Below are 13824 nucleotides of genomic sequence, written 5' to 3' on the forward strand. Positions count from 1 at the left end.
GTTTTCTCCCATAAGAACTTTCGAAATTTGGTGTGTGTTGTGTGTGTGTGTTTTCGGCTGATCAGGAGTACAAAAGACGTAGGATTTCTTTTTTATAGATTTTAGTTTGCATGTTAATGGGCTTAGGTATTGGGCCTTTGAGTTTAGGAGCAATTGGGCTTACTAATCTTAGGTAATTTAGGCCCAATAACACCTATTAAATTGAAAAATAAAAGTTTACAAAAATTAATTTTCAAAAATAATAATTTTAGTCTTTTAAAAGTCCCTCGTTTGACCAAAAACGGCTTCCTGGATAGAATCAAAAATATCTTGGTCGTCCACGGTCTCCTTTCCCAGCCTTTTATTGAATATTCAGGTAAAATCTAGTGTTCTCATGAAATCATGCCATTTAATCATTTAATCATGCAATTAGAATTTTAATCATATAATATGCAACATGTAAGCATTTAAATCAATTAAATAAAACAATTAAGTAATTTAGTTCATTTGCATGGATGTGGTTTACGTAGGTTGACTTATGGACGTTACAAATCGTCCTCCCATTAAATAAAATTTGTCCTCAAAATTAAGACATACCGAATAATTCGGGATAGCAACTCCTCATCTCTGACTCAGTCTCCCAAGTGGCTTCTTCCTCCGAGTGATTCAACCACTTGACTTTGACCATTTTTATCACCTTGTTCCTCAACTTTCTCTCTTGTCTACCTAAGATTTGAGTAAGCCTCTCCTCATATAACAGGTTTGGCGTAAGTTGCAGTGGCTCAAATTTCACATGAAGGGTTTGACATGTACTTGCGGAGCATCGATATGTGAAAGACATTGTGGACTCCTGCGAGATTAGGTGGCAACGCCACTCGATATGCTAATGCTCCCACTCTTTCGAGTATCTCAAATGGTCCAATGAATCTTGGATTAAGTTTTCCTTTCTTGTCAAATATCATAACACCCTTCATAGGTGGTATCTTTATAAACACGTGATCACCTACTGAAAACACGAGATCTCGTCTTCTTTTGTCCACGTAGCTCTTCTGTCGACTTTGAGCAGTTTTCATTCTGTCTCGGATCTTGGTGACCATTTCTGCGGTGTGCTGAACTGTCTCGGGCCCCATCGTAGCCCTTTTTCCTACCTCATTCCAATGGATAGGCGATCTACATTTCCTTCCGTAGAGTGCCTCGTATGAAGCCATTCCTATAGATGACTGTTAACTGTTGTTGTAAGTGAACTCCACTAGAGGTAGTTTCGGTTCCCAACTCCCTTGGAAATCGATCACGCATGCTCGGAGTAGGTCCTCTAAAATCTGTATGACTCTCTTAGACTGATCGTCGGTCTACGGATGAAATGCGATAATAAATAGTAGTTTAGTCCCCAAGGCCGCATTCAGACTCTTCCAAAATGATGAAGTGAATTGTGTGTCTTTGTCCGACATTATAGACACTGGAATCCCATGCAGTCTAACTATCACTCGAATATATAGCTCCGCATATTTTGTCATGAAAAAATCAGTCTCCACTGGTAGGAAATGTGCTGACTTAGTAAGACGGTCCACTATTACCCAAATGGAATTGAGTCTGTTCACCGTCTTTGGCAATCCTACCATGAAATCCATAGTAATGGTTTCCCCCTTCCACTCGTGAATGGGAAGTGGTCGAAGCATTTCCACTGGTCTTTGATGCTCTACTATTATTTATTGACACGTCAAGCATTCAGATACAAAGCGCATAATGTCTCGTTTCATCCTAGGCCACTAATATAAAAGTTGCAAGTCTTTGTACATATTGGTACTTCCGGGATGAACAGAATAAGGGGTACTGTGAGCTTCAATCATAATGTAAACTCTAAGTGAATCACCACTAGGAACCCATAGTCTTCCTCGATAGTTAACAATGCCATCCTCGACTGAATATAACATATTGCACTTCGATTCATCTCACTGTCTCCATTTCTGCAATTTCTCATCATTCGACTGTCCGGCTCTAATTCTATCTCATAAAGTAGAATATACTGTCAATGTGGCGAGATTAGGGGCCTCTCCCCTAGCGTAAAATTCAAGATCAAACCACTAATTTCCACTTTTTGAGGCTTCAATATTGATAAATGAGCCAAGACTGTCCCTTTTCTACTCAAAGCATTTCAACTACATTAGCTTTACCGGGATGGTGGCTATTGTAACAATCATAGTCCTCAACAAGCTCTAGACACCGTCTTTGTCTCATATTCAAATCCTTTTGTTTGAAAAAATATTTAAGACTTTTATGATCCTAAAGATCTTGCATTTCTCACCATACAAATAGTGCCTCCAAATTTTCAACGCAAATACGACTGCGGCAAGCTCAAGATCATGCGTCAGATAATTCTTTTCATGTACTTTCAATTGTCTAGACACATACACTATGACTCGCTTGTACTGCATAAGAATTGTGCCCAATCATAGCTTCGAAGCATCGGTGTACAACACATATTCCCCTTGTTCTGTCGACATAGCTAAAACTAGTGTTGTAGTTAGTGCTTGCTTCAACTGATCGAAGCTATTTTGACATTTCGGTCCCCAAATAAATTTTGCTTTCTTCTTCGTCAAAGATGTCAAGGGTACTACAATAGATGAAAAACTCTTGATTAACTTACGATAGTAAACAGCTAAACCTTAAAAATTGCGTATTTCCATCACACGTTTAGGTGTAGGCCACTACTTAACTGACTTGACCTTAGATGGGTCAACCTCTACTCCTCTTTTAACACAATGTGACCTAAGAATGCCACCCTTTATAGCCAAAACTCGCACTTGCTGTACTTCGCATGAAATTTTAGATCTTGTAAAACTTGCAAGGTCGTCCTCAAATGCTGATCGTGCTCCTCGTGGCTCTTGAAATAAATCAAGAAGTCATTGATAAAAACAATGATGAACTGATCGAGGTATAGCTGAAATACGCGATTCATGAGATCTAGAAAGATTTCTGGAGTATTTGTCAATCCAAAAGACATAACTAAAAAATCATAATGCCCATATCACGTTCTGAAAGCCGTCTTGTGCACATCCGCTTCTTTCACCCTCAATTGGTGATATCCAGGTCCCATCCTTCTTTTTCACAAATAGCACTGACGCATCCCATGGAAAGAAACTAGGGCGAATAAATCCCTTGTCTAACAGCTCTTGAATCTGATCTTTTAGTTCTTTCATTTCAACATGTGCTAATAGATATGATGCCTTAGAGATCGGCACTGTACGCGGCATCAACTCAATAGAAAATTCCACTTCTCTTTCTGGTGGGATACCAGAAACATCGTCAGGGAACACGTCCGGAAAGTCCTTGACAACCTCCACATCCTGGTCTAATAGATACTGACCTCCGTCAAAAATCAATAGTAGCCCCATTCAATGTGAGCCAATCCACTCCAAAAATAATGTCGAACTCGAGCATTGGTAGTACTATAAGTTCCGCTCGTATAATGTTCTTTTGTAATTTAAGTTCCACATCCTTAACCATGATACTAGAGACCATTTGTTCGCCATAAAGCACTGTAACTCGGAATCCCGACTCTACGTCCACTGGTAAAGTTCCCAATTGTTTCATGAAGGATTCAGATATGAAAGAATGCGTAGCTCCAGAATCTAGCAAGGCGTAAGTAGCTATTCCCGCTAGCAATATTCGTCCTGGTAATATTTGTATTATTCTCGATTAAGGCCATAAAAATTCAAATTTTTTCTTACCATCTAGGCCCTTCTAGTTCTCATATTAGCATTTCAATCCCTTGAACTTTCGTAAATTGCTAATTAGCCTCTTAAGTTTCGAAAATTGCCAAGTGACCCGTTAAATTTTGAAAATTTTCAATTTAACCCTTGGACATTTCGAGTTTTTTCCATTTTACCCCTAGAGATTTTCGAAATTTCCATTTAGTCCCTTCAACTTTCAATGTACTACAATTTGATCCAAATAATTTAGTGTTTGAAAGAATTTAATTTCTTAAACCCTAGAGTTTGTAGCATGCAATTCTAATTCATCAAGTTTCATGCACCTCAATTTGATTATAGTATTCATGCTTATTATTTCAAGTATTAAGGCAATTTTAAGTGCTTGAATTGTCGGAGTACCTGTAACAAGTGTTGTTTCTGGATCCGCTTGTTCAGCGTGCATCACATAAGCCCTTCCAGTCGTGGGCTTCTTGAGCTTTGTACAGTAACCAGCCTTATGCCTTATTCCTCTGCACTTAAAGCACTCGTAGGTGCCCCACATTCACTTGCCATAGTGATGGCGATCACACTCCTTGCAAAGTTGTTTCTCAGAAGTCTTCGGGACATTTCCTCTTGGTGGTTGTCCTTGTGGTTTCAGTGGTCTAGCCACCTAGGTGTTCCCGTAAATGGCTTCTTATTATGCTGACTAGCTTGCTGGGCACGATTCCTCTTACGCTGCATGTGGGGACCCGGACGCTAATTCATTCCTTAATCGTCTTTAGGAATAATTCAAACAATTATAATAAATAGGGTCTAAATTTTTTTTTTTAAATACAAAGCGGAAACGTAATGTAATTCAATTCAAATTACATATTAAACATACAAATCTTGTATTGTCTACAAGAATTCAACTAGGTTCAACTATATGACAGTGCTGAATCCTAAGTTGCCTCAGAGCCCGGATCTCCACGCTATCTAGTCCAGCCTCGTTCTTTTCTTGACCCTGATCCTATCCCACCTGTTGCCATGCACACATACAAACAAGACAACAGTTGGATAACTCCGGTGAGAATTACATTCTCAGTATAAATCATGTATACATGCAATCATAAAAATGATATAAAAGCATATAACAGATATTTCTAACATGTATCCAAATCAGAATATAAATCCATATCAAGAATAAATCCAATTCTATACATGTACCATCATCAGGAACATAATTCATCATTTACCATATTCAGGAACATAATCAACATATCTCAATATAAACTGTCAATTAGACTCATGACTCCACATTTTAGACTAGGCTCAATCCTAGTCTAGGGAGCACCTGTTGTGGGGACCCGGACGCTAATTCATTCCTTAATCGTCTTTAGGATTAATTCAAACAACTATAATAAATAGGGTCTAATTTTTTTTTTTTTAAATACAAAGCGGAAGCGTAATGTAATTCAATTCAAATTACATATTAAACATACAAATCTTGTATTGTCTACAAGAATTCAACTAGGTTCAACTATATGACAGTGCTGAATCCTAAGTTGCCTCAGAGCCCGGATCTCCACGCTATCTAGTCCAGCCTCGTTCTTTTCTTGACCCTGATCATATCCCACCTGTTGCCATGCACACATACAAACAAGGCAACAACCGGATAACTCCGGTGAGAATTACATTCTCAGTATAAATCATGTATACATGCAATTATAAAAACGATATAAAAGCATATAACAGATATTTCTAACATATATCCAAATCAGAATATAAATCCATATCAAGAATAAATCATATTCTAAACATGTACCATCATCAGGAACATAATTCATCATGTACCATATTCAGGAACATAATCAACATATCTCAATATAAACTGTCAATTAGACTCATGACTCCACATTTTAGACTAGACTCAATCCTAGTCTAGGGATCCCGGTTCCAGATGTTAGCATTCCAATATCGACCAATAGTAATAGAAAAGACTCCAGTTCTATCCACGTCGATAGGGTATCGATCACCAGTAATAGAAGAAGCTCTGATTCTATCCACATCGATATAGTATCGATCACCAGTAATAGAAGAAATTCCAATTCTATCCACATCGATATGATATCGATCATCAGTAATAGAAGAGTTATATTCTATCCATATCAATACAATACCGATCACCAGTAATAGAAGAAGCCTCATTTCTATCCACATCGATAGCCAATCATCCGGTGACAGACTTTAGCACTATCGCCAATACACTATCTTGTGACATCGTGCAATGTGCCCGTGGCGATCCCACCACTATCAGGCACTTCTGTCCCAAGATACTCGTCTAATACCTGGTATCTATCAATCAAGAGAACAAGTATATCAATCAAATCAATACAATAAGGTAAAGTATGTGATTTAGGGAAACTCGAGCCAAACCTCACTCGAGTTGTGCAATCCCAACTCAACATTAATTTATACCTTTATCTTCTCGGTCCGACGAAGACGAAGTATTGAAGTCAACTTTGTTCATACCCAATCTAATAATGACAATCGAATAGATACAATATCAGTATATAACTCAATTCAAAACCTGTTCTGATCAATACTCAAATCAAAACATAATCGGATCAATGCCAATCGACATACGATACCACAATACAATCTCAACCAATACCGAATCTGATTAATATCAATTTACGGATGTTTCGACGGCATAACAATACAGTCTCGATAACCCCGTCAATTCCAACACCACAGATATACTACCAGAACTCATAATCAATATCGGTGCAACTCATAATTTCAATGATAATATAAATTGGATATCGATTCTCAATCAAATTGACTCCAAAATTCATAAAAATTTCATAATCAGTCCGTTTCTTAATCTGACTTCGATTATATGATGTCTAACATGTCAGGAACATCATATATGAATTCCATTCAATTTTGGCAACATCATAATTTCAAAACATATCAAAACGTAGTAAAACTTACGTCCAATTGTAGCCTACGTCGACAGGAACACAGTACTGAAGTCGGATTTAAAATCGGATGGATGAATTTCTCACAAAAGGCGTAAGGATATCACTTTCCCAATTGACCCTTTTCTCGGTTTTCTTGCCAAATTCTGAAGGAAATCGAAGTACTACTTATATATATATATATCTCATGCATACTCGAGGAAACGTGGCTCGTTCCTTTAAGAAACACGTCTCGCGCATATGCACGAATACCATCGGCGCATATGCGTGAGACACTAAGTCTCCGCGCGTGTCTTCACAATGGCTCTCGCGCATATGCGCGTACTATCTCGGCGCATATGCGCCCAACATTCTGGACACCCCGCGCATGTGCGCGCCTTCAAGTCGCGCATGTGCGCGCAATGTTCTGCCTACCTCGCGCATATGCGCCCATCCACGTCGCGCATATGCGCCGAACTCTCTGGAGTTCTCCCTCGGCTTCTCACATCCGCGCATGTGCGCGCATTCCGCCGCGCATGTGCGCGCATGGTTCTGTCTTCCTCTCGCATGTGCGCCCATACACGTCGCGCATATGCGCCGAGCTCTTCTTGCACAACATGTTAAGTCTTCTTTCGGCTCTCCCGGTCTAATCCGTTTCATCCATAATCATCTCAATTAATAAATAAATCATTTCAGATTAATCTCAGATTACGGTAATTAAAATCTCGGGCCTTACACTGCATCTCCCAATCAATATGCTTAAGTGATTGCTCGGCTCGAAAAGCATTAGCAACGGCAGTAGTATAGTCAATAGGATCAGTGAGCATCACATCGCGACGGATCTTCGGCCTCATTCCATCCAAGAAGTGCCGTAACTTCTCCGCAACATCATTAGCAATCAAGGGCACAAAATGTTAGCCCTTATCAAACTTTTGCACAAACTCAGCAACAGTCAAGTCCCCCTGACAGAGACTCAAAAAATCTTTCTTCAACCTCGAACGAACATCGGTAGTGAAATATTTATCATAGAACACCCTCTTCAAACCCTCCCATGATAGTGTCGCTAAATTCACTGTAACGTCTTCTCATTTTAAAATTCCACTGAACATTTTTTTTGATGCTATGGCCGAAACTATGCCCATATAAAACTAAAAAATTTGGAATATACATTTTGTAATCATCCCACTGCTGAATAAAATAACTACAGTTAAAATTATGAAAAGAGTAACCAACCTAAATAATTTTCGTTTAAAAAAATTATAAAACGTCCAACATATCAAAATCTGTCAAAACCTCTAACAAAATAAATTTATCAATCAATTTAAAACAGATTAAACGTATGCCCATAAAATCATATTATTGAAGAAGAATACAAGGTCCTCGGGTTAACGTGCGCCAATAGCTCCTCCCGTTCAGTCATCATCACCTCCAGTCTCTACATCAATAAGCTCACCTGCATCATTCACACCTAGTGAGTCTAAATACTCAACACACCTGTAACATTAATAGCAAGTACAAATACATGGCACACAACAGTAAAAAATACTGTAATCAACATACCTTTCATGAACTTGAAAGCATAATGTAAACGTGTCCTATGGAATCGTAATATATAAAACAGCTCATCATTATCATCCTTCATCATTATACATTAGTGAATTCAGTTAATTAGTTGTGACACTCGTACATCATTCATCATTTACGATGGATCCATCTACATAAAATCGTGGTACTCGGCGGTTGTCGGACATCAGTGACAATATTACCATCCACTATGCCTAGGCCTCATCATCAGCATTTAGATATACATCTTAATCATTTACATATATTTCAATAGCCAAAAATAATTCTCATCCTTCAAAACATCATCATTTTCATCACTTATCAAAATCATGCACATGCGTAAATTTTCTTAAAACCAAGCATGCAACGTATAACTCAAAAATTTATAAAAACATGAAAATGATGCATAAACATTTGAAAACATGATAAATTGTGCTCAGGGCGCTGCCAGGACTAAAATCACACTCGGGTGCAAAATTATCATTTTGCCCTTGGAAACCCAAAATGACCGTTTTACCACTGGGCCTTTAAATTTCGACCCGGATAATTTTGCACCCTGGAAACCCAAAATGACCCTTTTGCCCCTGGGCCTTTAAATTTCTACCCGAAGCTTACCAAACTCCTTAAATCGTCCCAAAACATTATAAGTATTCCTTAAGCATACCTGATTCGTTTTAAAACTTGGACCGGGGTCTCGGTTTTATCCCGAATCAACTCGAAATTTAACCAAATATTTCCTAACTCAAACCATGTCTTAACCCCACTTGACCAGACCCTAAACCGATTATTTCAGACCCCTTATGACCCCAAACCATAACCGAAAGTTTCTGGAATTTATTTGCACAAACAAGCCTTAACCCTAGTCACCACTTTGGACTGAACCAACGACCCTACACCTAACCAGCTTGGACCAACCCCGAACCAGCCCCTCCTAGACCACCCTAGGACCCTCATAGACCAAACCATCTCAAGGACTCAGCCTCATGCACGCGCACTCCTCAATCCATCAAGGAAGCTCTCGATCTAGCCACCATCAACTCATATCGGTTTCTAGCCTATAACTCTCCCTTCCACCCAAGACCAGCCTTGTATGGACCACCCCAAGGCCTCGGTTGGACCTTCCTAGATTGCACCATGGCCTGGTTCAGCCATCCCTCGGTCGAGCCTAGCAACCTCTTTCACAAAACCAACCCATAACCCTAGCCGCCTAAGGGAAACATTCAGTCATCCCTCAAACCGTGCACTACTTAGAATTCCACCATCATGTCACCTTAATTTATAGCCTACACTGCCCTTATTAATCATCGGCAGCCCCTTGCAACAATACATGAAAACGTGAGTTGCACACAAGATACGCATATATGTGTCAAAAGCTTTTCAAAAACGATGTTACAAGCGGTACCAACAAAATTTCATGCAAAAACATAAATAAAAGCATATAAACATGGTGTAAATGATGAGAAAGGAGATATATGGCGTGTCTTTGCGCCTAAATGATTAAAAGCTTGAATAACTACGCGCGAGACGTGAACCGGAGAGGCGGAGGATACGTTTTCTTGAAAATAATGATGGGGCTGAAGCTTGATGCTGGAAAGGGGAGGGAATACTGATGTTTTCACGTGAAGGATCTGCTGCAAAGAGAGTTTGGCAGCCAAGTTAGGTTTAGGGCTTAGTTTAGGTGTTAATTAGTTAAATAAATTGTACTAATGGGCCCTAATTACATTTAAAAAGGATTAAAAGGGTTTTGAGCCTTTTAAGCTATAAAACAAACCCAACAAGCCCAATAACACTCCCAAAAAATATTTCGTTTTGGTACATTTTTGAAAATATAGCCCGAGCCCTCAAAAAGTCCCCCAATTTGCTAAAATTTGCGTACCGGCTAAAAATATAACCCGACGGGTAAAAATACCCAACCAAGGCCCATTTTCAAAAATCATACTTAAAAACACCTCATAATAAATAATTAAAAATAATTATTCAGTAAAAATATTTTTCCTGAATATTCCTAGTCTCCGCGCGAAATGCAACTTAAAATCCTAATGCATGAAACTTTAATAAACCATGAATTAAAACACAAATTTATGAATAAACATGAATTTAATGCCTTAAAAAAATTTAATAAAATACAAAAGAAATTTAATAACTTGCATGCATGTGGTTCACGTGGATCTTCAAATTTTTGGGACGTTACATTCACTTCTCGCTCAGCTCCCTCCCACCATAAGAAAGCGTCGCCCTTCAGCAGATATATGGTACAACGAAGTCAGTCAGTGTCCGTCATATCAATATATTTAAATATCACCTCTAAAGATCTAATCCATCCTTCAACCACGAATGGATAAGTAATGCCAAAAAATCTGCGGGATCTATCATCCTAAATCGCTCATAGACAGCTTCCGGTCGGACCCTCGCACCATTTCCCACGTGCTGCTCTAGTAAACTAGCCATATTGGCTAGTACACATATAATATCCCAGATTTGATGACTGTCCTCACTCTATTAAGACTATTCTTTACAGCGTGCTTATGTCCTCACTCACACGTACCCTGAGAAACTTCCCAGGAGGTCACCAATCCCAAAATTGCCCCAAGTCAATCACGCTTAACTTTGGAGTTCTTATGTGATGAGCTACCGAAAAGAAGATGCACCTTCGTGATATGAGTAGTACAAATCAAATCTTTTAAGCCCTCTTCAACTGTAAAGTCCATTACATTGAACAGTCTCAGAATCCCTCTCATTCCCGTGTGGGTCGGTTCATTCATGTTCCCTCCACCTAGAAGCCTGCCAGGAGCCGCTCATTGTCCGTACAACTGATGGCACCGGCGATCACCCCTCGCCCTCTTCAGCCCCGGGCCTCACATGCCCACCAGCTTCCGTACTAAGAGAGGTCGGCTCTAATACCAACTGTAACGTACCGTACTTTTTACTACTAAAATTTGTGGAAGAATTAAAAATTTTTCTTAAATAAAACCTGAGCATACGAAATTCGATATGTAAGGCCCGGGGCCAAAGAGGGCAAGGGGTGATTGTCGATGCCATCAATTGCACGGACAATGAGCGGCTCCTAGCAGGCTTCTAGGTGGAGGGAACATGAATGAACCGACCCACACGGGAATGAGTGGGATTCTGAGACTGTTCAATATAATGGACTGTACAGTTGAAGAGGGCTTAAAAGATTTGATTTGTACTACTTATATCACGAATGTGCATCTTATTTTCGGTAGCTCATCACATAAGAACTCCAAAGTTAAACGTGCTTGACTTGGGGCAATTTTGGGATGGGTGACCTCCTGGGAAGTTTCCCAGGGTGCGTGTGAGTGAGGACATAAGCACGCTGGAAAAGACTCGTCTTGACACAGTGAGGACAGTCGTCGAATCTGGGACGTTATAGTTTGTATCAGGACCAGGTTCTTGTAAAGGGTTACGCCTACTGCCAGCCGCAAGAAGCTCACGAAGTCACACCTCACGTCTATAAGTTTTAGAGTTTTTAATTATGTTGTGTATTAAGCATTAAGTCATGATTTCAGCATGTCCACGTATTAAGTTCGATTTACGTGCATCTTATGATATTAGTAGTATGTTCATGCATGTTGGGTTTATGTGTTGGGAAAATTTTGGGACAGTATGCCTCCTAGACGCATGATTAACCGAGAAGCAAGGGATGAGTACAGAGAGACTCGAGAGGAGGGGAGAGACACTCCTCCTCCTCCACCACCAGATATGCCGGCACAGATGCTTGCAGGTATGACTCAGTTCTTCGCACAGTTTGCGGGGAACCAGACTGCAGTAGACACAGGGGCGAGGCCCAGACCAGAGGTTGTGTACGAAAGGTTTAGGAGGATGAATCCTAAGGAGTTCTCGGGGACTAGTGACCCGATGATAGCTGAAGGATGGATTAAGTCTATCGAGGTAATCTTTGCGTTTATGGAGCTGCAGGATGCAGACAGAGTTAGATGTGCCACCTTCTTGTTGACTGGAGACGCCAGGCTTTGGAGGGAAGGCAATTCAGTGTCAGTGAACTTACAAATACTGACGTGGAATGGCTTCAAGGAGGTTTTCTACTTCAATTACTTCACTGAAGAAGTACGATCCCACCTGACCAAGGAGTTCATGTCACTGCGACAGGGAGACAGCAGCGTGACAGACTTCGTCAGGGAGTTTGAGAGGGGGTGTTACTTTGTGCCCCTAATTGTTAACGATGCCCGGGAGAATCTAAAGCATTTTATGGATTGTTTGCGGTCGATCTTGCACCGTGGTGTCAGGGTTGAGGGTTGCTGGTCCTACAACTTATACAGTTGTCGTGTCGAGAGCTTTGGCGGCAAGGCAGGACCAGATGGACATTGAGGTCGATAGGCGTGGCAAGAGGCCCTATCATGCATCTTGTTTTGAGGAATCTTTGTAAGTCATTAAGAAACTTAGGATTAAGTGAATATGAGTACTGGAATTAGTTTATCTAAGACTACTTGGGTTGTGTAAGATTTAATTTCAAGTTTATGAAATAGGTGATCATACGGGGATATTGGGTGAAATAAAAACAAAAGGGAAGTAGTTGTATTCAATATAGGTTACCAATGGTCGAATATTAAGATTTTTATCGAGTAAGAAATCTAAAATCTTTATAAGAGGATTCTAGAATTATGTGGGTTATAAGTGAAGTTGATTTATTAGAATTAGTCCATCATTAACAGGGGGAAACTTATTAAACTTTATATGTTAGAACGAATTAAGTATTGAGGAAACGTCAAAGTGTGAAATTCGTCCCAATGAGGAAGGTTTAAGTGTCTTAGGCCTCAACTATAATGTAATTGGGAAGAAAATAGTTTAAGCATGTGTTTGATGCTAGGAAGGTTTTATTATCTAAGCAGAATATCGATATTGTATATTTTGGGGTTTTATGGATTAACGTTACTCGAAATTTAAGATTAGCAAAAATCTTTATTTGGGATGTACTTATAAATAGATAAGTTACGTAAGTTTGGTGTCGTAAGGTAAAGATTCGATTCAAGGATCGTAGGTCAATATTATTACGGGGTTAAGATAAGGTTTAACTTTTGAGTGTATTACCACGGATAGAAGTTGATCAGTAACTTTTGGTACTAAGATTCTTTTGGTTCAACTGCATAAATGCTAAGGTAATATATCGATGAACATTACGGGTATAGTATAAGGAAAGTAAGATACGATAAGTTTGAATCTCCATTTCTAATATTGGGAATTGTGAGAAAAGTCAGAATTCGAGGTCATAGTAAAGTAAAACTAAGAAAACCTTCAGGACTAGATATGGACATTACGAGTTTTTAGTGATGCCGTTTGGACTGACTAATACTCCAGCTATTTTTATGGACTTGATGAACCGAGTATTTCAGCCCTATCTAGATCAGTTCGTCATAGTGTTCATTGACGACATTCTTATCTACTCGAAGAGCCATGAGGAGCACGTTCAGCATTTGAGTACAATGTTGTAGATTTTGCAGAGACACAAGTTGTTTGCAAAATTTAGTAAGTGTGAATTCTAGTTGGAGAAGGTAGCGTTTTTGGGTCACATATTATCTAGTAGTGGTATCGAGGTGGATCCAGCTAAGGTAGCAGCAGTAAGGAATGGGTTGAACCGAAGAACGCTTCAGAGATCCGCAGTTTTCTAGGTTTAGCAG

The 13824-nt window shown here is 39.5% G+C and overlaps 1 protein-coding gene across 1 annotated transcript; it reads right to left on the bottom strand.

The window, feature by feature from the left end:
- Positions 1-2990: 2990 nt before the first annotated feature.
- LOC142519754 (uncharacterized) lies at positions 2991-4230 on the bottom strand. The gene is made up of 3 exons (XM_075622784.1): positions 4089-4230; positions 3427-3650; positions 2991-3338 (listed from the first exon to the last, which is right to left on the bottom strand). The coding sequence occupies exons 1-3, from the start codon at positions 4228-4230 to the stop codon at positions 2991-2993; spliced, it is 714 nt and encodes a 237-aa protein (XP_075478899.1).
- Between the last annotated feature and the right edge of the window lie 9594 nt (positions 4231-13824).

This window comes from Primulina tabacum, chromosome 11 (genome assembly GCF_025594145.1).
Source record: "Primulina tabacum isolate GXHZ01 chromosome 11, ASM2559414v2, whole genome shotgun sequence".
Taxonomy (NCBI): Eukaryota; Viridiplantae; Streptophyta; class Magnoliopsida; order Lamiales; family Gesneriaceae; genus Primulina; species Primulina tabacum.